The sequence below is a fragment of the Myxocyprinus asiaticus genome, chromosome 24, assembly GCF_019703515.2.
Source record: "Myxocyprinus asiaticus isolate MX2 ecotype Aquarium Trade chromosome 24, UBuf_Myxa_2, whole genome shotgun sequence".
Taxonomy (NCBI): domain Eukaryota; kingdom Metazoa; phylum Chordata; class Actinopteri; order Cypriniformes; family Catostomidae; genus Myxocyprinus; species Myxocyprinus asiaticus.
In genome coordinates this window covers 34337698-34363896 of record NC_059367.1, presented here as the reverse complement: position 1 = coordinate 34363896, position 26199 = coordinate 34337698, and the positions used below count along the sequence as shown (strand labels likewise).

Sequence of the window (26199 nt, the reverse complement as noted above, 5' to 3'; positions counted from 1 at the left end):
ATCATAATTTGTACTCCTTCTCAATTCAAGGGTGTTATTTGCTTGTAAGAAAACGACAGTAACGAACAAAAAAAAGACTCATCCTCTTTGTCATTTCAATAGTTTTAATGAACTATCATTTAGCAGACATCCTTTTACAGGGTTATGCAATAATATTAACTTAAAATAAATGCTTCTCTTTTTTTACAAACAATCATAAAACAGGAACCCAAGAATAATAGTGAGTTGAGGGTTTTTTTGCAGTGAAAATGCAGAAGCACGTGAGAGAGATAAAGGAAGTGTGAGCCACATAATGGAGCTCATAGTGGAACTAGACTGAATTTTCGCTGATCTGAATTTACATTCAGGTTGAAATCAAAACTGTTAGTTATATTAAAACTCAACTGCAATGACAGTATAACCTCCATCATCCATTTTCTGAGTTATTACTATTCGTCACATTCAAAAGCCAACAAAACTACTCAGTAATTCTATTTCATGGATCCATACCACTTTAGTCAACCATACACCTTTGTATCTCATGAAAATGGCTGTTGTGGGATACTGCAGTTAGGCTGTACATGAAGTGTCTTTAATATTTTACACATGTAGTCTGTTCCTAAGAATATATGTGTTACTTTTGTATTAGAAGCATTTGACCCTGAAAGAAGTCTGCCATTGGTGGCATCAGTGCTTTTAGTTGAATGTTAGCAGGCGATGGCTGCTTCCATACTGCCATTGGATGTCATTCTGTGCCTGAGGTGGTTTGCAAAATCCACTTGGGTCTGTGAGAGAACCCGGTTGATGACAGTCTTTGGGATCCAACCCTGAATAAAAGGAAAGCAGGGACATTATATATTACACTGAATAATCTAGGAAATATGCTGTAGAAAAACATGAAATTGAGAGTGTCTTTACTGATGTAGATCTAGATAAAGCACTAAAGAGCTGCCTTTAAGTCTTCCTGAGAAGTTCCAACTGAACGAGTTTGGAAATCGTAATTGCGTCTCAAGTGATTTTGGTTACAAACTAAATTGTTCAGTTAATATTCACAATTAAAGCTTAATTATGACATGATAATACAAATTAGCTTCCACCATGATTCTTTAAAGGGATAGTTCACCCCAAAATGAAAATTCTCTCATCATTTACTCACCCTCATGCCATCCCAGGTGTATGACTGTCTTTCTTCTGCAGAACAAAACTAAGATTTGAAGAATATCTCAGCTCTGTAGGTCCATACAATACAAGTGAACGGTGACCAAAACTTTAAAGCACCAAAAAGCACATAAAGGCGGCATAAAAGTAATCCATAAGACTCCAGTGGTTTAATCCGTGTCTTCTGAAATGATCCAATCCATTTTGTATGAGAACAGACCAAAATATAACTCCTTTTTCACTATAAATCTTGACATCAGCAGTCTCTAGGCACGATCATGATTTCAAGCTCGATTACACTTCCTAGAGCTAGACGCATGCGCAGAGCGCTAGATGGCACTAGGAAGTGTAATCGATCTTGAAATCATGATCGCCAAGCAGACTGCTGATGTCAAGATTTATAGTGAAAAAGGAGTTGTATTTTGGTCTGTTCTCACCCAAAACCAATTTGTTCACTTCAAAAGACATGGATTTAACCACTGTAATCGGATTACCAGTTGTTAAATCCATATATTCAGAAGCGATATGATGTGGGAGAGAAACAAATCAATATTTAAGTCCTTTTTTGCTATAAATTTTCCTCCCAGTTGGTGGTGCATTCTTCATGCATACAAAAGCGAAAGAAGAAAAGTGAAAGTAAAGATTAATTGTAAAAAAGGACTTAAATATTGATTTGTTTCTCCACACCTATTTCTTCAAAAGACATGGATTAAACCACTGGAGTCATACGGATCACTTTTATGCTGCCTTTATGTGCTTTTTGGTCCTTCAAAGTTTTGGTCACCATTCACTTGCATTGTATGGACCTACAGAGCTGAGATATTCTTCTAAAAATCTTCGTTTGTGTTCTGCAGAAGAAAGAAAGTCATACACATCTGAGATGACATGAGGGTGAGTAAATGATGAGAGAATGTTTGGGTGAACTATTCCTTTAATTGACACAATCCAAACTTGAAAGCTTTAGCCTCAAATCCAGTTTCCCACTAGTAATTACAACATTGTGGTGGCATTCTTATGCTCTTGTCTTGAAAATATGATAATTCTCACATGACTTGCAAGCAGCAAAACTTACAGCTGCTTTGACTGAGAGGACAAGTAAATTGACTTGCCTTAAGGTCTAAACTGAGCAACCAGGTAAACTTGGTCTTACTGGGATCGTCTGCACTTGGTCGCATCACAATACAGGTGGGTCCATTCTCAGCCCTACGAATATAAATACACATGTAATTAGATTTGTTGTCAGTTTGTAATAGAGGTTTCATAATAATTCATGACAAAGTGATGTCAAAATTGTTATTTCTGTCTTGGAAAGTGGCAAAAATGTACATACATTAAGCATTTCAATTTACCTTACAAATCCTTTCTGCTCAGGTATTCCAGGGTGTTGAGTGGACATCCCAGCCAGGAAGCATGTAGATCCCCTGCGCTTGGCACAACGGACACTTACAAAGTCTCTTGGGCCCACCACATTCCCTGGTGTTTCTGCTGAAACCTCATGTGTGATCATAGTATCTTGACCAATTTTCTGAAGAATCTGAAGGATAGAGAGATCAAAGCTGTATTGAATAACAAATATCTCATAAAAGATCACAATCACAGTCAGAGGATTGTGGGTAGAATACAATAAGTTATGCTCATCCTTCATTAAAGTGACTGAAAATGCAAATTTTGGTAAGGTCTGCAACAAAGGATTTCAACAACAGTCAGTAGATTACATTGCAGACACATTGTTTAGTCTTTTATTAGAATGGATTGCATTATAAGGTTATGTTTTAAACCCACCTTGACTTGTTTGACAGTGGGGTTCCACTCCCCCATTTGTTCCATGTTATCGACCAGCTCCTCATACAGATCATCTGTTTGCTGTTCCAGTACGACCTCCAGCTTAAAAACCTTCCCAATGTCCGGTAGTACTTTACTCAGAACCTTATCCCCATTGGCCTAGAGAGGGAAACCCACATACACTCATTCTAGAGAGCCTTTGATTGGACAAAATGTGTGAGTGCAAGATGAGTCATCAGTATTTTTTGGTCCGTTTTCACAGAAGAGTAAGACTTAATTTTACAATTGTTTATCTGATAAAACTTAGTTTTGTCAGCTTTTAGGAGAGCACTGGAATATAAATGCCCTTAAAGCTTCTTTTTTTAATGGTTTGGTGACACTAGTTTCAAATTTAAACAAAACATTTCCTATAATCGAATTAATATACAGTAGTATAGGTATAAGGTATAAATAAAATATACACAACTTGTGCATACAAAGCCTCCTCAAAATAAATTATGAGATATGTTATACTCTGGTGCATTTTTGGGCTGCTACCTGCAATTTTTCACACTCAAATGTAAAAGCTCACCATTTCTTTATCACATTCCATCACAATTTACAGATCTGAAATGTAGGTGGCGCTCGAACGCATTTTAGCCCTCACAGATGTGCTCGTCCGTAGACATTCAGTCTAATTTTCAGTTCAAGCACCACCCTCATTGTTTCATTGAATATCTCAACCTCTGAGTGGACTAGAAGCTCAATCTAGGTGTCATTAGATAGCAGCGATCCTCCCCTTTGCGATGACATAAATATTTGATAATCATTTCTGATGATTTGTTTTGCATGCTTTTCCTTCTGGATGGCATATTTTGTTCTGGACATCTTAGATATAACATTAGATTATTCAGCCAAGCCAGCTCACAGACATATAAAAAAATAGCTATTTTTTGGCTATTTGGGGCTTACAGCAGTAGTTATCGAGCATAAAAGGGACGTTTGTATTTGATGACTAACAGAAATCATATTTCACTTTGTGATTCTTTTGAAAATCTTTGGAACAGTGGTATTAGGGCAACAAAATTAACTGTACAGTCACATTTCTGAGAATGACATATTTCATTTGTTATATGATTTGTCCATTTAGGTGCTATGTGAAGGACTTTTATTTTCAGATAAATATCTCTACCCCATCAACTCTAAGGGGCGCTTCTTTTCAATGCGAATGTTTTGAGGCCTTATTTTGTTATTTTAAGTAACAAAAATCCAGAAGTGATGGTTATCACTGAAAAGTTCGGATTCTAAGCTTTCAAATGATACCTCATATGCCTGACTTATGTTTACGGAGACATAAACATTTTAAGTGTAAACTTTTTCACGATATAGCAACCCCACCCCCAGCGAGCCCATAGAGTTTAAGGGGTTAAAGCATAAGATGTATATTTAAAAGTTGCAGTTCATTGCTAAACCTTACATTCTCAATCTCAGTTTGCCAGCCATCCTGATCACTGAGAATACTGATGGACTTCTGCAGAGCTTCCTGTCCCTGCTGCACATAACACTGCTCAGCTTCATTGTATGTTTCCACTGCCATCTGGCTGCCTGTGCAAACAAACACACACACAAACATGTGATCGTATAAGTAAACAAACAGTAAATACATAAAGCGTTGCTTAAATTTGGTGAAGAAAATGAGAGTGGTGCTTGCCTATGCAAAACTCGCCACCATGCTTGTGTGTTCTGTTGCTAGAACATTCTGGGTGGTTAAGGTGGCTAGGGTGTTGCTAAGGTATTCCGGGTGATTTTTAAGTGGTTTTTTATTTGCCCAAGTCAAAAGAGTCCCTCATTCAATGTAAGTGTATGGGATTTTTCTTCTGTTGTTGTTGTTTTTTGCCCATTTTATCATCCAGCAGAAGAAAAAAACGTAAGTCTGAACATTTAGAAGAAAGAGCACGAGGGTCACGTGATGCCATGCAAGAAGCAGACGTGTGAGCGACGAGCTCTGTGCACTTTGTTAAATTTTAAATTATTTTCATGTTATAATCTGGTGAATTTGATACACCCAGTTACACAATTGCTCTTTGATGCAAAACATGGCAAAGAAGTAAAAATCCTCGGGTTCTGGAGACATTAAAAGACACTTACGTGTTCAGGATGAAAGCCCCGACAGGCCTACAGACCGGGGACTCGATTTGGATGGCGCGGTGGGAGAAGGAATCCAGCATCAGTTGTCCAACATGTCGGTGATGTTGACGAAGATTCTTGCTGACTTGGAGGATCTCGCTGTAATATGTCGATCGATTACGGTGATGGAAACAAAATTCTCTGAGCTAGTTACAAGAGTGACTGATGTTGAGAGACGAAAAGCTTGAAGATCTTGAGAATAGAAGCCGCAGGAATAACGTTCAAATTGTTGGAATTCCTGAGCATGAGGAGGGCAGAGATATGGTGAAATTCCTAGACGAGTTTTCCCCGAGTCTGCTCGACATAACAGGCCACAAGCTGGAAATCAAGCGAGCTCACAGAGTCCCAGCTCACAGATTTACTGACGGAAACAGGCCCCGACCGATTCTGTCCAGATTTCTGAGATCATCCGATAAAGATCTTGTGTTGTGCCAGGCGAGGAGCAAAGGGAAGCTTTCTTGGAAGAACCAGAATATTTTCTTGTTCCCGAACTTTGCAAACTCGACAAGAGAGAAACGCGATCGGTTCAAGGAATGTAAGAAACTCTTACATCGGCGAAAGATCTCGTTTGCTCTGATGTTTCCGGCCAAACTGAGAATAGAAACAAAGGTCGGTCGCAAAGTATTTATATGTCCCAATCAGGCAATGTCTTTTATAGAATCAATGGCTGATTAAACCATTGGATGTTTCTCATGTGAGTGGGTCGACTCGCTGTACTTACTCTTGAGGAAGCTGGCCGACATTTTGTTTTTTTGTGTTGGCTCCGCTGTGCGGCTGGAGCTTGTTTTGTGAATAACACTTTTCCTTAAAGAAACTTTTGCATTGACAAAAGATTACTTTTGCATTGAAGTTCCCGGCCAGTTTGAGAGTGGACACTACGGATGACCGCAAAATATCTACATGCTCACACAAAGGATGTCTTTTATGAAGTTGACAGATTGTGTAAGTCATGGTATATACTTTTATGCGGCCTCCGAGTGAATTGACTCGACCATCCGGGGAACCGGGATGCCGGTTTTGTTTCTTTTTATACTGGTTCCGCCTAGCGGCTGGAGCTTGTTCTATTGAATAACACTCCTTTGGAACAGCTGTGGACTAATCTGTTCATTCTTCGTGCTTATTCCTCCTGCTGGTTGTAGTTTGTTTTGTTGAGTATTTTTATGGGACGTAGGAATGATTACGTCATCTGCTGAACTCATAACAGCTGGCTCACTGAACATTCGTTTGTCTGTCCGAGGAATCTGAACGGTTTTATATCAGCTGGAATTTGTTTTGTGGAAGATCACACCTTTGAGACAGTTCTGTGAATGAATCTACACATTCTTTGTGTTCATTCTTCCTATTGACTGGGTTTATTTTACAAAGTATTTTCTGTTATGTAATTTTGCCTCACAAATTTGTGAGGCAAAATTGAGCAATCTGATGGCAAAGTTGTCATGGGGACTCGTGGGCGTTCATGGACCTTTTGAGTTTGGAGGGATTGTCGCCGGTTGGCGCTTTCGTGTGCGGGGTTAATGCGCACGTTTTTCTTTTTTCTGTTTGTCTTGTTCGGGGGGAAGTTCGGGGTTTGTTTGTTTCACTAATGGGGAATGTGGTCTGTATAATTTTGTTTTTGACACACAATTTATTTTTTCTACTATATCAAAATGTCTAATGTAAATATGAGTGTACTAACTCTCTCCACGTGGAATGTAAATGGGTTGGGGCACCCCATAAAAAGAAGGAAGGTTATTTCTTTTCTTAAATGTAAGAAATATGATATAGTGTTTCTTCAAGAAACACATCTCTCCCCGCAGGAAGCTGAAAAATTTGGGATGATATGGGGTGGACATGTTTTTTTTAGTGCTGGCTCAAGTAAGAGCAAGGGAGTCATTATATTGATTAATAAACATCTACAATTCAAATGTCTCAAACAGATTAAAGATAAATTAGGAAGAGTCATTATTGTTTTAGCAGAAATTCAAGGGCAAAGGTTGATTTTGGCTAATATTTATGCAACTAATGCTGATGATCAGGGCTTTTTTATAGATCTTGAAGGGATGCTGCACCCCTCATGATATAATATTGGGAGGAGACTTTAATCTTTTGATGGATTCAGTCCTTGATCACAGTGAAGCAAAAGTGTGTAAGCCCCTGTAGAGCCGAGGAGGGCGGGGCCGGGCTGGAATGAGACACACCCGGTCCCCAATCAGCCTGATGGGGCGCGCGAGGGATAAAGGCGGCCGGGGATGACAATTCAAGAGAGAGAGAATTGCAGGCAGCTGTACTGTGTGTTTTCAGTTGTGTGTTTTGGTTGTGTTTTTTTTGGTTAATAAATTGTTATTTAAGTTGTTAAGCCGGTTCTCGCCTCCTCCTTTCCACTGAACCCCCTTACAGCCCCCTAGAGCAACGTTGACGCTTTACAGGATGTGTAAAAATCATGGTCTTACGGATATTTGGAGACTTTTGAACCCATCTGGTAGGGACTATACATTTTTTTCATCAGTCCATAAGATTTATTCTAGAATAGATATTTTTTTTAATATCCAAATCCCTCATTTCATCTGTTGTTGATTGTTCAGTTAGAAACATTTTAGTTTAAAGGTGATGCCACATATAGAGAAAAATAAATCGTATAGTTGGTGCCTTAATGTATCCTTTCTGCAAAATCCTGATTTCCAACAAATGTTAAAGACTGAAATCAATGTTTATATGGAGACCAACTGGTCCTCAGTATCCTCTGTGGGCGTGGCTTGGGAGGCACTTAAGGTGGTTCTTAGGGGTCGGATCATACAGTATGCCTCATTCATCAAAAAATCCAAAGCACGTGAACTCGTGGAGTTGGAAGGAAATATTAAAAGTGCTCGAGGCAGAGCTGAAGTGCCGTATGTCAGCTGATGGCCTCAGAGAATTGACCCGATTGAGATATAGATATAATACTATTTTGTCGCGGAATGTGGAGTTTTGGTTATTCAGGGCAAGACAGTCATACGTTGAGACGGAGGACAAAGCAGGGAAGCTTTTGGCTAGATATATAAAGCAGAGAGAGTCTTTTTCTATCATTCCCTCAGTGAAATCTGCTGGTGGTGAAATATTTACCTCGGCCATTGATATTAATAATGCCTTTAAAGAATTCTATATCGATCATTATAGTTCCACGTCTTTGTCTACTGATGAAGATATTAGAAACTTTGTGGAACCATTAGATCTTCCTAAACTGATGATTGAGCAAAAAAACTCTCTTGATTCTGAGATAACTTTGGAGGAGCTTGACGAGGAAATTAAGTCCCTACCTACTGGCAAGGCTCCGGGGCCAGATGGTTTTGCCGCAGAATTTTTTAGATCCTATGTTACAGAACTGGCTCCAATTTTGTTAGAAGTTTATACTGAATCATTAAAGAATGGAAAGCTTCCGCCAACCATGACACAAGCCCGGATCAGTCTGATTCTTAAAAAGGACAAAGATCCAAGCAAGAGTAAAAGTTACCGTCCAATCTCCCTGATCCAACTCTTGTTTCAAGCAATTTGATAGCATAGCGAAGTCACTTATTTGGAATGGTAAGCTCCCCAGTTTAAATTTCAATAAGGTACATAGGCCGATTGACAATGGTGGGTTAGGCCTACCCAAGATTTTGTTTTATTATTATGCGTTCGGTCTCAGACATTTGGCTCATTGGTCGCTTCCACCTGAGAGAGCCCCTCCCTGGTTTTGTATTAAAAAGGAAGTTCTTGCCCCTATCTCGCCACTGCAAAGCCTTTCGAGCAAACTAGCCGGAGAGGTTAAGTCGCACCCCGTTATTTTGCATTTGCACTCGATATGGACAAAAGTGTCCAGAGTGTTTAATTCTGATATTTATTTAAAAGCAGCCTCGAGCATATGGCTGAACTCTAAACTATGTATTAATAAGTCCCCTTTTTGTTGGTCAGATTGGATTGTGAGGGGGGTTAATACACTTGGTGACCTATATGAGGGTGGAGCATTGAGACCTTTTGAAAATTTGGTTCAACATTTTGGCATTCCCAGATCTCAGTTTTATAAGTATTTACCTACTCTGCACTGTTTTTGGGAGTGGCACGCACCCCCCTAAAGCGGCAGGTGCTTTGGGAGGGGTGATTGCTGCTTTTGGAAAAGGCCTGAAGCATCAGTGTATTACTCTCTACTAATTCAGAGTCTGGGGGATGGAGCCTTGACTGGGGGGAGGGGGGGGGGTTAAGATCCAGGAGTTTTGGTTGAGGGTTCAGAGGTATTTGTGTGATGTTTTGAACACTCAGGTTTTGCTTTGTCCCAGACTCTGTATTTTGGGTGATGGGGCAGTCATGCATTTAGGGGATAATCACATAAAAAATTGAATTCTGACCAATCTCATGATCGGCAGGCAAGTAATTTTAAGGGGTTGGAAGTCAAGTGGAGCACCCTCTTTTTCTGAGTGGTGTGTGGAAATTGTTTTTTGTTTTTTTTTGTATTGTGTGTGTGTTATGTGGGACCACAGGGGTGTTCGTTAGGGGTCAGGGTGGGACTGTATTAGTAGGGTTTAAATGTAAAATGTTGATTCTTTATATATGTGTTGAGTTTTTTCTTATATATGTGTTGAGTCATGTGCATATGAATCAATAAAAATGTTAATTACAAAAAAAAAAAAAAAAAAAACAGCACACTTCTTCTCAACAAGCCACATGATTTGAGGTATCACTCATGTCAGTAGCATATCACAAACAGGGAGAGATAATTTACTTGCCAAAGTTTAATAGTTTAATCTCTAACCCGAACTATGAGCAATGGTAAAGATAATTACAATTACCCTGACAAACTTTATGGAACAATATGTAAGCATATTATCTTTTGATGAGTGTAGTTAGGGCTGCTATTCTGCATTTACATGTACAGTTGAAGTTTATAGTGTCCCTATAGCTGTGATATGGTTGAGAGAATGGTGTGGGAGTTTGCTTACTAAGCAGGGAGCTCCTTCTTCGGATGTGGTGAATCCAAGCACTGGGTCCAGGTCCAGAAAGCTTGTTCAGCTCATGGTGGATTGCGATCATGGCGTTCTTCCTCAAACCTGATTGTAATAAAAGAGAAACATATATGAACGTAAGTGCATAGTGGCATATTTTCAAACCTACTGCTGTTGGTTAAGTATTTATTATATTTTGATTACATTTTACTAACAAATAAGTTTACTGAATACTGAAATACTGCTCCTTACCTGTCATGTTTCTCATGTGCCTGTAAGAAATTCCAGCACACAGTTTGAATGTTGCAGGTAACATTATGGAATTTGTCTGAACGAATTAATGAATGACTACACTTGAAAATGAGAACTGGAATCTGAAGAGCAGTTGGCTGTTTTGGCTCCTATATAGCCCCAGTCTCACAAGGCCGCAGGCTCGTCACTTCGCAGATAAAACTGCACCATCACTCAATGCACGGGGGCAACCCTGTTTGTCAAGGATGTGCAACGAACACAACGGCCTATCTGTTAATACTGTAAACACGGGTACTGCAGGCAGTACCTGAAGACTACCCACATAGAACATGGTCGGTACACTTCAGTTTCTCTAATTTCTTTGTTTTTTTTCCATTCACAATAAACTGATAAGGACAACTAAACTTGTCTTCAGATATATTTTAGGATATAATAGGCCAGAAACTCTCAATATGCCATGCTGTCTTGGATGTAGCACAGCTTTAGGTCAGACAGTCAAGTTTGCAATGTAACAAAACAATGTCATCACAAATTCAAGGGGAAAAATAAAATAAAATAATTACTTTGTGACATCCCAAAAGCTTTCTACAATGCTTCTGGTAAATTAGTATTTTTTAAGAAATATGGTCTACGCAGGTGGGTACACCCTGTGTGTACCCTCTACAGTGGCCCAAAAAGTATTAAGCCACACTTTAAATTTATGAATATAATTTCATTATGTAACAAAATATAAAACCAAGTGGCATTTATTTTAACCCTTTAATGCATACGGTACCTCAGGTCTTTAGTGAACCATGACCATATTCCAGCCCATGTACTATACCTCATTCATTTTTTGGAGTATGCCAACACATCTTTAGTATTCCTTAACTTTTCTTTTCTGAATAGTGTAAAAAAAAAAAAAAAAAAAAAAAAAAAATTAAGACCCAAGATATGTAATAGTGTTGCTTTTTTCACTTCTATAAATCATATTTTCCAGATTATTTCATATCTATTCAAGTTTACTACCACATGACATATATTTCTTTGTTTATTACAAGACAAATTACTACTATATCATGTTGATTTTCTGTGCAACTATGGTGAATTATCAGTATTACATATGTGTACACATACATATTATACATGCTATTTCTTACTCATAGTGGCGCTGATGTGTCAGTGATTGACTTGATACATTTGACATTGTTATTTGAAGAAGCAACGTGGAAGTAAACTATAGCAAGTTTAACACATGAAAGGTATGATTTGGCTATTGTCATTTGGATGTACTACTGAAATAATTTAAATTAGTCTTAAAATATGCTGGAGAAAATACATAGGTGTAGCTTATGTGTATCTTACGTGTAGCCCAATATGCGTTTGACAGCCAGTTGTGTCTCATGAAATTTCAGTATGCAAGTAATGAATCCTGCTATATATTTGTTGCATCATCTCTTTTATATATGAAAAATAAAACATAAAAACATCACATTATTTTCTTTTCTATTATTTTCTCATTTTCTTAATTTTTTTTTGAAAGTTTAACACTGTCTGGGCATTTTCTAGGTCCATTTGTGATAGATATACATGCTGGGTCGTTAAAGACCTGAGTATGTAATAATGTTTGGCAAAACACCCATACATTTAAGGGGTTAAAGGAAGATAGCACAATCACACTATTCAAGCAATACAACTTGTTAGGTTTCAAATGATAAAACAATAGTTATATTAGGACAAAAATGTGTTTGATAACTTTGTCAAATATTAATGGATCATGTTCATATTTAATGTGATGAACTACACGTGTGGTTACTCTAAAAAAATATGGTTGCGTTTAATTTATTCAATTGTGGACACTGGTTCCACACAATGAAAACGAGTTTCTGTGACATTAAAATAAAATGTAGGCTCTACTCAAATACTCTGTGTAGCAAAAACCTATATGAATGGAGTTAACCTAACTTAAATTTGATCTGTTCAAAATACTCTGTTGAACCTTGCAGCTTGTTGCTCGCTAGCAACAAACACATAAGCATATTATATGTATTGTATAACAAGTATGGGGTTGCTGAGATTTTCCAGATACCCAACCAGTCATTACAATGATGATTTTTCATATTTGCTTCATGAGAAAAGCAATACACACAGATTTTTAAGAAATTATGTACCCAACCTTAACTCAACCATTAGCTCCACTCTTCTCCACAATGGTAACCTCCAAAAAAAATTAAACATGACAGAAACTCCTATAAATCTCAACATAACAGAACATTAGACACTAACAAGACACCTTCTTGTTCATTTTGCATAATAACACTTCATTTTAAAATGTACTCACCCAGTCCAGTCCCATATAAAGCATGCTGGGAACTGGAAATCCCCTACCCGGTTTCAGCATTACATTGATGCAAAATGTTTTATTCACATAGTTCCAAAACAATTGGAGGAGAAGCGATCTATCTACAGGAAGCTCAACTAAATTGAGACCAAATGCTAAAGAATTGTATTGCATTAGCTCAAGTTAATTGAACAAGCAGTAAAAATCACTTTGAGCGAACAGACATCTGAATCAACTTGAACATTTCATAGCAATGTGATCATATCACTTTTTGATGACTGTGTTGAATATCATTGACTTAACACAATATAGTTATGTTCTCATCTCAAACATAAATGTATTAAGTTGATTTCAATGTACTACTGGTTTAGTACTTTCAATAGAGCTGCTTTCCATTTTGTTCAGTGTGTGTGTGTGTGTGTGTGAACTCAAAGGTAACTGACTTCATGCATTTGGAAATAGTTGGTTAAAATCAATAAAAAAAAAGGCTCATGCAATGCAATGACATGTGTCCAAATACTTTTTGGGGACACTATGTCACCACTTTGATGACTTGTGACAAATTAGAACTCATAATAGTGGTTTCGTTCACTGAGATGCAAGTATTCTGCAAATCCAGGCCACATCATGTCACAGAGCACATCCATTTCAATGCTCTAACACAGTGGTTCCCAACCCTGTTCCTGGAGGCCCCCCAACACTGCACATTTTTTATATCTCCCTTTTCTCATACACCCAATTCAGGTCTTATATGAGGATGAGTTGAATCTGGTGTGTTTGATTAGAGAGATATCCAAAATGTGTAGTGTTGGGGGCCCTCTGACAACCTTGGTTTCAGTGCCAATGGAAAGTTTTCTAGTCTTATAAAAATATTGGCTTAATGAATCTCGGTTTTCAGACCATCATAAAGTCAACTTGTTCAAGAACATTCAGACAATATCACGTAGGAGAAAGTGGGTTTATGAGTGGAATTACCTTAACCCACAACCCTCAGAATGTCCCTCAGAGTAATTTATACTTAAGGCCTTAACCTTTATCAGATCATCTTACCCTCAGAAGTGGGGAAACTTCAGCCACAGAATGTTGAAATGAAGAAACAGGTATAAAGCAGAACCATTCAAACCAAAATACTTCACTTTTTCTATTCCCATACTATTTCAATATTTGTGTTCATTTAACACTCATGGTACTCATGTACTGAATGTTATAATATGTAATGCAAAACACAGGGTTAACACACCTGTTGACCAATACATTTCCATGTATTATTATTTTTTACTTAGAATTTTGTACTTTTTCCAGTTTGCTTGTAATCACTGGAATTTTTGAAACTCATTTACAGAGGTTGCACTCACAAAGACCAATTTCTAGCCGACAGAATATTTTATAGCTAAGTGTGACTAGAAAACAATATATTCACTACAGAATTTTCTTCATTTCCATTGCTTTTATCAGCCTTGAAATCACAATTTTAAATTCCTTAACATTTTCACGTTTTCCATGACTGTTGGAACCTTGAAAAATACAAACACACTGACATTTTTAAAAGAACTACACTGTTATGTGTAGGCCAGCACAGGTTTTATTCAGAAGTACTTTGTCAGGTTTGGCTTCACATGCAATCAGCGTAGTACAACACCTCTCTTTAAAATGTGTGTGCATGTTTGCATCGTGTGAATGACTGAAGTGACACACCAGTGCAAACCGTATCATGGGCAATAACCTGGACTAGACTACTAAAAAGGAGGCACTTCATTGTTTTTTTGTTTTTTTCCCCAGAATGTAGTTAAAACTCTTCAAGAACTGTACATAAAAAAAGTGAATCCAACAGGACCCATGTCCTCAGTTTCAAAAACTGATTTTCCCTTTAGCGACAAATACCAGATTTGAATCTCAAAATAAATACCACTCCAATTCCCTTTTCGTTTGGTCACTGTTTTAAAGGTGAGTTCCCTTTTATGCAACCATTACATTTCTGTCACCACAAAGTCATTTCTCACATTGTTGTATGGAGAAATTTCAGGAAGTATACATAAGCAACATGTTCACTCTCAGTCTAAGGACAAGTTCACCATCTTTTTCAAACTTCACAGCTGTTGCATGTTACATTTCCCTTGAAATGAAAGAGGCTTGGAAGAAATGCAGTGCTGCAGTTAAGAGAAGGCCATTAGGTCAACAATTTCATTTCAGACCTAACAATCTTCCATTATTATACAAATAATGCTAGTTTACAGCAGCTCATTGGGCATTGGCTGTCACTAAACATCCTCGTCCAGTTAGGACACTTAGAATAGGAGTATGTTGACTTTATATATAAAAAATGGTATACCTTTCCTTTACCTTTTCACGCTTTAAATTCAATAGGGATCACATCAACAATTATTTCCCAATATAGCATAAAATATCAGTTTACATTTTTTAAGGTATAGAGTGCTATAAACACTTACTAAACCATCAATGCACCATAAAGAAATAATATGCACAGTTTTTCCTCTGCATACATAGGGGGAAGTTTGCCTAAATTGTCAAAGTATCAAACTAATCAATCTTTGTAACAACTGACCAACCGGGTTAAGAGGTTTCCCCAAATCAGATACTTGACAAAGTGGCAAAAGTGAGGAATATTCCCTGTAATCGTAAGGACAAAAACGGTCAACATTGGCCACAATTTGTAAAAGGGAAATGTATTTGCATGAATCATTTCTGACTCTATCAATTCTGAATTTAGTTTGAAACTGACCACAAATCATCACACAACATACCCCAATGTGGCAATTAAAGCCTCACCACAGCTAACTACACAGAATTAACCCACCTACATGTGAGCAGTCAGTCTTTACCTCCATAAAGCAACTGTGACTGCACAGAGTCACAGCAGACACATTGGTCCCACTTAATGACTATTGAATTTACAATGCAATGTGCTGTGCAATTTATGAAACATGTTGTAATATCATAATACAGTGCAATAATCAGTTATTACACACGGTCCAAATGAGAAATAAAGTGAAATGTTTTAACACACACTATGTTTGGACATTGACATCACAGTAAAACCTTCAGAGAACATTTCTGGCATGGAATTTTAAAGGGATAGTTCACCCAAAAATGAAAATTCTTTCATCATTTACTCACCCTCACTCCCATCCCAGATGTGTATGACTTTCTTTCTTCTGCTGAACACAAAGATTTTAGAAGAATATTTCAGCTCTGTAAGTCCATACAGTGCAAGTGAATGGTGGCCAGAATTTTAAAGCTCCAAAAAGAACAAAACGCAGCATAAAAGTAATCCATATGACTCCAGTGGTTTAATCCATGTCTTCAGAAGCGATATGATAGGTGTGGGTGAGAAACAGATCAATATTTAAGACATTTTTTTACAATAAATCTCCACTGTCACTTTCATATTCTTTTTTTGTTTTTGGTAATTTGCATGCTTCAAGCCTATCGCCACCTACTGGGCAGGGAGGATAATTTTTGGTAAAAAATTACTTCAATATTGATCTGTTACTCACCCACACCTATCATATAGTTTTAGAAGATATGGATTTAACCACTGGAGTCGTATCGATTGCTTTTACAATGCATTTATGTACTTTTTGGACCTTCAAAATGTTGGTACCCATTCACTTGCATTGTGTGGACCTACAGAACTGAGATATTCTTCTAAAAATCTTTGTTTGTGTGCAGCAAAACAAAAATAGTCATTCAACTCTAGGATGGCATGCGGGTGAGTAAATGATGAGAGAATTTTCATTTTTGGGTGAACTATTCCTTAAATGGCATAACTGATAAACGTAATGATTGGATGACATGGCACTTAGCGTACATATTTGTGAAATAATTTCAAGCCACCATGATAATACACTTGATTTGTTATTTAAGTTGAATTAATGAACTTTGAGGCATATAAAAACCTTGTAAATGCAAGCTTACCAACTCTTGCATGGCATGAAAGGTTGAGACACAATTATATTATGACAGGCAAATATCCTTTTCTTTTTCGAGTTGCTCTAGGTTACTGATAATCTACCCATTTATTAAAGAAACATTAACCTAACAAAGTTCCACATATTCTTTATGCAGGGCATACCAATGTATATTTAGGCCTGTGCATTCTGGATGTCCATGTCTTTACAACTGAAAACCTCATTTTAAAAGGATACTAATGTAGAGAGTACAATGAAAGTTGGGGAACTTTTTCTGAGAATCTCTGAAAATCTCCTCCTACCAGTAGGAATCTGTATAAATAATAGAAAACAGCTGCTGAGTTGTGAAAATTTATGTTATTCTGGTTTACTCAAATTCAACCCAAAATTGCCTACAAAATGTTAAGCGACCAATCATTTTAGTCATTTCTATTTAAATAAGTATTTTTTTTTAATCTGGTGAAATAGTCTGTTAATGTACGTTCGGAAGCAAATATTTAAGTGATAAGATGAGAAGGACTCCCTGACCCGATATGTTGTACTGTGATTGGCTATGTATCTGCTGGTTGACTGCCTAAAACCATGCAAGTTGTAATACATTTTTGTGATAATCAATATTATGCCACAAATGCTGTTGATTGAGCTTAACTTGTATTGAACCCAGAATATTCCTTTGTCCGTTGCGCAACTTTGTGAATTGGCCAAAACTGGTAAATTCAGTTTATTTTTGAGTGATTTCACATAATATGCAAATGAAATAGGAGGGAAAGACATCCAGCTTAACAAAACTCGGATTCTTCTTGTGCTTTTAGGCCTTACGTCACTCGCTGGAACAAAATATGGCAATGGTTATTCAAATACATGTTTTCCTTTAATAAGCTATATCTTTGGCCTGAGAGTATTGAGGTTGAAGGTGTTATGTGTAGACAGAATGAAAAAAAAAAAAAATGGTAGGTATTATGACAGGGATGAATGAAAAAAAGTGTGTGTGTGTGTGTGTGTTTGTGAAGAGTGTCTTAAGTTCACTATATTATCTTTCCTTCGCAAAACAATCAAAATTTAAAAAGCCCCCTTCCCGTTCCCTGTTGAGGCCTCTTCTTTGCTGATAAAATCCCCTGAATAATATGAGTTAATATTCTGTCACTGTCAGTGGCTCTTTACTGGTCCAGCAATCCTGAGGGAGCATGAGGTGAAGGAATACAAGTCCTCCTTTCGGTCACAAATTGGATAAATAAAGGTCTTTTCGTCTCTTAACGGGAGTTTGTTTGGTCTCCTGTCTTCTCTGCAGGCCGTAGATGGTTAGTGCGGGCCAAGGTGAGGAAAACAGACTCTTCCATGTTCTAAAGAGCAGCCTTTAAAGGGCAGAAGTTCCTTACTCTCGTTTTTTTTCCTTTCTCTTTATCGCTCGCTTGTTTTTGTTCCCTGTAGTCCTGCAGCTGTCTGTCCACTAGGGGGCAGAGTTTGACATGGAGTCAACAGAGTTGACGCTGGAAGACAAGACCAGGCTGTGAGCGATGGTCACCTCTGGATGCTAAATGGAAACAAAACAATGATGGATAAAAGAAAGATATCATATTAGAGGCAAAGCTTCAACATTTTAAGCAGTTTCAGCAAGGACTGTGGGATCACATGCTATAATTCACTGGTTCATAATTGGTTTTACTATAGGATCCGGATTTTTACATGGGACATCAAGTGGCAAGCCAACACAGTATAGAAATTGTTTATTGTACAAAAGTAAACGAACAAATCTTGTCATTAGAGCAAACCATGCTAAACCTCACTGTAGGTAAATCAGTTTTCAATGAAGTCTGGTTCATATTTTCTTTTACCTTGCACACAGTAGTTTTGTTCATGGTTTTTGAGGATGAGATAAATGTGTGTAAAAATACTTTTAAAAGTTAAATAGCTTATTTTTTGCTATCCTAACAGTACATACAGTATACAATATAAATCAGAAATGCAAACCATTTTTGGTTCGAAACCCAGCAATTGAGAACCACTGTTACAGTGGCAAGAAACGTATGTGAACCCTTTGGAATTAGCTGGTTTTCTGCATTAATTGGTCATAAAATGGTGATCTCATCTTCATCAAAGTCACAAGTATAGACAAACAACAATGTGCTTAAGCTAACAACACACAAACAGTTATAATCTTTCATGTCTTTATTGAACACATCCCAATGAATCATTCACAGTGCTGTGGAAAAAGTATGTGAACCCCTAGGCTAATGACGTCAACAAAATCTAATAAGAGTCAGGAGTTGGCAAACCTGGCATCCAATTAATGAAATGAGATTGGAGGTGTAGGTTAGAGCTACTCTGACTTATAAAAAGCACTCAAACATTTTGAGTTTGCTATTCATATGATCTACTGACGTGGACCATGCGTCGCAAAAAAGAAATATCAGAAGATCTACGATCAACAATTGTTGCTTTGCATAAAGCTGGAAAGGGTTACAAAGTTATCCCGAAGAGCTTAGATATTCATCTGTCCACAGTTAGACAAACTGTCTATATATGGAGACGATTTAGTACTGTGGGTACTCTCCCTAGAAGTGGCAGTCCAGCCAAGATGACTCATAGGGCACACCGCAGAATGCGCAGTGAGGTAAAGAGAACCCTAAAGTGACAGCTAAAGACTTGAAGGAATCATTGGAACTGGTTAACATCTCTGTTCATGAGTCTACTATATGGAAAACATTAAACAGGCATGGTGTTCATGGCAGGACACCATGAAGGAAGCCACTGCTTTCCAACAAAACATTGCTGCGCACCTGAAGTTTGCCAAAGACCACCTTGACACTCCACAATGCTACTGGGAAAATGTTTTATGGACTGATGAAATTAAGTTTGAATTGTTTGGGAAGAACATGCAGCACAACGTATGGCGTAAAAAGGGCACCGCCTACCAACATAAAAACATCATCCCAATGGTGAAGTACGGTGGAAGCAGTATCATGATTTGGGGCTGTTTGTTGCTTCGGGGCCTGGACTGCATCATCGAGGGAAAAATTAATTCCCAAGTTTATCAAGATATCCTACAGGATAATGTCAGGGTGGCTGTGCACCAGCTGAAGCTCAGTAGAAGTTGGGTGATGCAGCAGAACAATGACCCTAAACAAGGAAGTAAATCCACTACAGAATGGCTTTTGGAGTGGCTCAGTCAGAGCCCAGACCTTAAACCAACAGAGATGCTGTGGAATGACCCAAAGAGAGCCGTTCACACCAGACATCCTAAGAATATGACTGAGCTGAAGCAGTTCTGTAAGGAAGAATGGGCCAAAATTCCTTCTGAACGTTATGCAGGTCTAATCCGCAGCTGCCAGAAACGCTTGGTTGAGATTATTATTGCAAAATGAGCATCGACCAGTTATTAAATTCAAGGGTTCATTTACTTTTTCCACAGCACTGTGAAAGTTTAATGGGATGTGTTCAATAAAGACATGAAAGATTATAATTGTTTGTATGTTGTTATCACATTGTGTTTGTCTATACTTGTGACTTTGATGAAGATGAGATCACTTTTGGTGACCAATTAATGCAGAAAACCAGTTAATTCCAAAGGGTTCACATACTTTTTCTTGCCACTGTGTAATGCATCTAAAACTATTATAAATGTTTCCAATTCTTTCATGATTATTATACATACATTTTTAAGACCTCATTTTAATTGAGGCAACATGGAATATTTGTTCTTTTAAAAATTCCTTTGTCACACCACAGGACCCTTTAAAATGAATTAATGAAGGCAAACAGTGATACAAATGTTGAAAATGTATGTACCCTATGAATGTATGTAAATTTTAACCTAAAATATAGATGCCGAATTTAAAAAGATTCATGGAAATATTATGTCAACTACCCATATACAAAGCTTCAGCCTGATCGCTCGTGTTCTGCTCTACATGTATAAGTGTGTGGTGTCCCGATGGGGTGTTTAACCTGGTCTGTAGTTAACTATTGTGTTCTCTGGGGTGTTCCTCTGTAGTGGAAGTGGAGGAGATCCTCACATGTCTCCTAAAGATCCTGTCCAGCAGGCTGCGGCGGGGCGGCTCGGGAGGCTGGTTCCAGTCCAGGTCAGGGGGTCGTGACCCCTGAGGCCCAAATACGTTAAGGTCGCTAAAGCACTCCGTCTCGATCATCTGCAGCAGAGAGTGAGAGACAGAAGAAGAGAAATACACAAAACATACAGAGACACAAAAGCAAAAGAGAGAGACAGACAGACAGAAAAAACTGATCATGAGAAAGTAAAAATCATTTCTTGTAATGTTCTACATAATACAGATTTGGTCAATACATTGTTCCAGCCATGTTAAACTATAGCAACAAGCCATGAGAAGTTGTCCATTACAGTGATTCTTCGGCATGACATAAAGTAGAGTGGCTTATTGCTTTTATTAATCAAGAACCTTTAAATCAACAGTTTACTCTACTCTTTTCCATCGTTTTTTTATTTAAATTCACAGCCATACTACCGGAACAAAAACTTTGACATATGGCAATTCAATAGTAACAGCAGGGGTTCTAGCACAGCTTTATACCTCGTTCTGCCATGGGATGGAGACACTGCCAGTGGCAAACTTGGAGTAGAAATCATTGTCTGTTTGGTCCAGGTTGACACCCTTAACGGTGGAGAACTGCTCAATGTCCAGAACGTCTTTACAGTAGACCGCTCTGGGCTACAGAGGGAAAAAAGAGAGGAAAAATAAAGATAAGTCATAAAGAGTACAACAGGATAAGTAAATTTAACATTTAAGACCTCATGAAGTGCCTGGATGAGCACAGTTCGATTTGGTGTTTTTACATTTTTCCTACTGAAACTGGAAGTTGGGGCAGGACATGTCGATATATAAATAAATAAACTCTAGGAACTTTCCTCGCATCCCGCTCCAGAGTTGCCATGTCCCATTCAGAAGTGATAATCCCTATGCCCGATTCCATTCAAAGAAAATTAGCCTCCACTGTGAGCACTTCAGATTGCTGAAATGTGATAATGGTCAGTCAGAACTCACTTATTTAGAGATTATTATTGGAAATTCCATTTGGAACGACCCTGCAGCATGAATTGTGCTCCCTTCGAAGTGCCCTGCGAAGGCATGATCAGTGCCAGTTAGAGCACAGCCAGATGCGCTGAACAGTTGTAGGGGGAGTGTGCCTTCTCTTCTAGAAAGCATTTGATTTGACAAGGTTTCTCAACCTCCGTATGACGTCATGGATGTTCTGGAGTCTTTTTATCCGGAAAAGAGAGACTGCAGATTTTAAAAGCTTGTATCTTCTGAAAACGAATTTTGCCAACGTTTAAAGGTACACTAGCATACAGACAACCTTAAAGCTTATAGATATGGACTACAAGCAGCAAAACTTTCATTTTAATTATTTTTTAATTAAAGATAAACTCAGAATTTTTTTTTTAATGTTGTGTTGGCTAATATGGTAGTCGTTTTGGACGTATGCTGACACATAGTGGTGTGAACACAGCATCATACAAAAGCATGTTTTTGGTTACCGTTGTCATCACGCAAATGCGCTTTTCTCAGTCAGCCATGATTAATTTATTCAAGCGCAAATGTCCGATACCAGACACGTTACAGAGATAAAGTGAGTAGTTTTCTGCTAGTCAATTGATGTGACCCACTCCATGTAAAACAAAACAGCCTTTATAAGGGTTCTGATAGGACTGGAGTGAGTTTACATGAGTTTAAACTAGGGCTGTTGATTTAACGTGCTAATTCAGTGTAATTATAAAAAACATTATGTGTTAAAAAAATGTATGCAATTAATCATGTCCCCGGACCGTAATTTATAATATTCCTACCATCGGAGCAATTCAAGTTTGAAGTAACTCTTTTCAGCAGGGGGCGAAAAAGCGAAAATGCTCAGCTGTACACTAGGGATTGGCGATACCACTTATTTTCTTTTAGATCTGATACCAATAATTTAAAGTCCAATATCATCGATACCGATACCAATACAGATCCTTCTATTATTTTTTTATTTCTTGGGATAAAATGGGTAATTTAAAATATAATTTTTTGTCATAATTCATCATTATTTATTTTTTATTACATTTCCTATACAGAAAATCATTAGACTTCTGTTTTGTTTACCCTTACAAAAATTAACCATGGTTTCACAACAGTAACTATAGTTTAACCATGGGATTAGGTTAAAACATAGTTACCACACAATTAACCATGGTTACTACTACATTATTACTGTAGTAAAACCATGGTTAATACCACTTGTCTAAAATCCTGTACTGATCAGCTGGCCCCCATCTTCACATACAACTTCAACAGATCACTGGAGCAGTGTGAAGTTCCCTGCTGCTTCAAATGCTCTACCATCATCCCTGTCCCAAAAAACCCAAGATCAAAGGACTTAATGACTACAGACACATCGCTCTGACGTCTGTGGTCATGAAGTAATTTGAGAGACTGGTGTTGACCCACCTGAAGGACATCACTGGACCCTTTCTGGATTCCCTTCAATTTGCTTAAAGAGCAAACAGATCTGTTTGCTCTTTAAGTCAACATGGGACTGCATCATATCCTGCAACATCTGGACAGACCAGGGACATATGCAAGGATCTTTATCGTGGATTTCAGTTCAGCTTTCAACACCATCATCCCAGCTCTCCTATGGAATAAATTAACCCAGCTCTCTGTTCCCATATCTATCAGTCAGTGGATCGCCAGCTTTCTGACGGTCAGGCAGCAGCTATTGAGACTGGGGAAATTCACTTCCAGCACATGTACGATCAGCTTAGTCAATTATATTTATTCAACATACCATACCTCTTCTGCCATTACATTCCCTTGCTTCTGTATATAATAGATTTGTATTTGTACATATGTATACATATATTTATATTTGTTGTCTTATTGTGTATTTCTATATATACTTATATTTCTATTGACTTTTTATTATTATTATTATTATTATTATTATTATTATTTTCTCTGTCTTGTTGTTGTATTGTTTGTGCACTGGAAGCTTCTATCACCAAAAAAGAATTCCTTGTATGTGTAAGCATACTTGGCAATAAAGCTCAATCTGATTCTGGTTTCAGCCCAAATAAATAAATAAATAAAAATCATGGTTACTACAATATGACTTTAGTAAAACCATGGTTAACTATATTTTTAATGACTTATTAAACAACAATTACACACAATTATAAGAAATAACAATTTTAGATATGTTATTTTAGCGTGAATTTACTCCAGAACTTGAAGCTGTTTCTCTGATTTTCTATCATTACCTCTACAAGGCACTGATCTCTCTTGTTTAAATGAGCCTTGTGATGGCGCAAGTGCTTGTCTGCTTGTGTCTTTCGGCAAGCATGTTAAGATGAGTGGAAGAAGAAATAGTTCCCATCCTGCACAAGTATTAGCTAATATAGCCTAATCCTTATAATTCACTTTGAAGCTTATGATTATTGTTCATGTTCATGGTAGCCAAATATAATTTCCCTAATAAAAAAATTAATTAAATAATTTTGAATCAATATTTTTGTGTGAGGATCAATATTTTTGATACAACATCAGTATCGAAAGTATCGATACTTTAGGATCTGGATACCAAATGTGGATGAAGTGCAATTCTGAATGCAGGGACCTCAAGACGTTTTTTGCGACATCTGTGGTGTAGGTTCACAAAAGCCAGCACAGAGCAGAAAGATTTAATCTGCAAACTGTTTCGCACGACGATAATCACTCGTAATACGAGCAATCAGTTTTATCACCTCAAAATGAAGCACACAAAAGAATATCATGAAAACCAAAAGATGAACTCCGCATTAATACAGTCATTTATTTATTTAGTGCACAAAGTAATATTTATTTGATATGAATTTTTTCAAGAAGTGTTTACTTTCGTTGGATTATTTTTTTTTACTTAAGTTTTATATTCTTTGTCACATTGCTTTGAGAAGATCTTAAGTTCCTTGAGTAAAGTTTATAATAATAATAATAACAATAATAATAATATTGGTCAACAACATTTCAAACTGAAATGTGGCATATTGTGATATATAGCATTTTGGTAATTTTTATTTTTGACAACAAGTTGATTTTTATTTATTTATTTACTTATTTTGACATTGTCTTGTTCCAATAAGTAGTTTTCATTTATAAAGTATTTAATTCACTGACTGGAGTTCCAAAAATAGGCATTACAATATGGTTATTTAATATATAAACCAATTTTTCTTGATTTTCCAGAAAACTTTTACTATATTGTGATATATATCAAATCGTGATAGATTTTGGTCATATAACCCACCCCTAATTGTGATTATGCTTATAATCAGAGTAATGATAATCGCAGTAAGATATGTGGAGTACTCCTATTTGAATCGCTTTTTACTGGCATATAAATGCTTTAATCGCATTTCTTCCACTCTGACCAAAGTGCGCCTGCACCAGTGAAGCAGTCTTTTTCACAATGTTTTTAAACCTGTGTTTGAGTGGAACATGATCCGTCATGTTCCACTCAAACACAGGTTTAAAAACATTGTGAAAAAGAAGCTGCATTTACTTTTCGAAATGGTAGTTCCATGCACTGTTTTCCAGCGGTGGTGCTCCCCCATGAACAACCCCACGGCAAAAGAAAACATATTTTCCAGAGTTGTGAATGTCCGTTTGCAGTCTGAATTGAATATTGGGGAGATAAAAAGACCATATGCCGCAAAATAATGGGAAGGAAACACATCTTTGAAATGAGTTTGTGCTCGTGGGCGAAACACAATAACATCCATCGCGTGCATTCCGATTCACAGACAAATGACTCTCATGAACCGATTCTTTTTATTGAATCAAAATAGTCAGAGCAACCAGTGTAGTCCAACAAACAAATGACTCTTATGAACCGATTCTTTTTATTGAATCAAAATAGTCAGAGCAACCAGTGTAGTCCAACAAACAAATGACTCTTATGAACCGATTCTTTTTATTGAATCAAAATAGTCAGAGCAACCAGTGTAGTCCAACAAACAAATGACTCTCATGAACCGATTCTTTTTATTGAATCAAAATAGTCAGAGCAACCAGTGTAGTCCAACAAACAAATGACTCTTATGAACCGATTCTTTTTAATGAATCAAAATAGTCAGAGCAACCAGTGTAGTCCGACCTACAAATGACTCTTATGAACCGATTCTTTTTAATGAATCAAAAAGACAGTACATCCAGTGTAGTCGAAAATTACTCTTATAAAGTGGTTCTTTTAATAAATCATTCAAAAAGACTCACAAACTGAATGACTAATTTGCCAAGCAGCATTTAAAGACACATATTTGCAACAAGCTGTTTTTTGTAATAAATATTCATTTATAAAAAAGCATTAAAACTTCACATTTCTCAGCAAATAATTAGAGTAATGGCAAGTAGCATGTAAACGGGATTTAAGTGGTTGGCCCAAATCATGTAAACATCTTAATCTAATTATTCCTTAAACTCTGATTATTGCAATAATCAGAGTATTGGTGTACATGTAAGGGTAGCCAGTGACGCATCCTTAGAGAAGCACTTATATTCTATCTCGGAGAAGACCAATTTAATTGCAAAATGGATTGCTATGGACTGAAGGCCTATGACAGGCTTACTGTATGTTCAATAATAAACAATACATTGCCTTCTAAAGCCAATGCTTTACTTGTCCTGCCACAATACTGTAA

At 37.2% G+C, this 26199-nt stretch overlaps 2 protein-coding genes across 3 annotated transcripts in view; both read right to left on the bottom strand.

Annotated features, from left to right (window-relative positions):
• Positions 1–143: 143 nt before the first annotated feature.
• On the bottom strand, positions 144–10413 carry LOC127414651 (steroidogenic acute regulatory protein, mitochondrial-like). Its single transcript, XM_051652848.1, has 7 exons — positions 10269–10413; positions 10014–10121; positions 4376–4503; positions 2920–3078; positions 2487–2671; positions 2247–2340; positions 144–806 (listed from the first exon to the last, which is right to left on the bottom strand). Exons 1-7 carry the CDS (start codon positions 10330–10332, stop codon positions 687–689), a joined length of 858 nt encoding a protein of 285 aa, XP_051508808.1. The 5' UTR covers positions 10333–10413; the 3' UTR covers positions 144–686.
• Positions 10414–13716: 3303 nt separating this feature from the next.
• Positions 13717–26199, bottom strand: part of LOC127414641 (G protein-coupled receptor kinase 5-like) — a 105841-nt gene continuing 93358 nt past the window's right edge. The window contains exons 14-16 of one of the 2 annotated variants that reach the window (XM_051652829.1): positions 21062–21199; positions 20531–20662; positions 13717–18048 (exon numbers count right to left, since the gene is read on the bottom strand). In XM_051652829.1, coding sequence (XP_051508789.1) covers positions 17965–18048; positions 20531–20662; positions 21062–21199 — 354 coding nt within the window. In that variant the 3' untranslated portion in view covers positions 13717–17964. Of the gene's footprint in view, positions 18049–20462; positions 20663–21061; positions 21200–26199 lie in introns of both variants that reach the window. The other variant, XM_051652831.1, reaches the window with a different exon arrangement.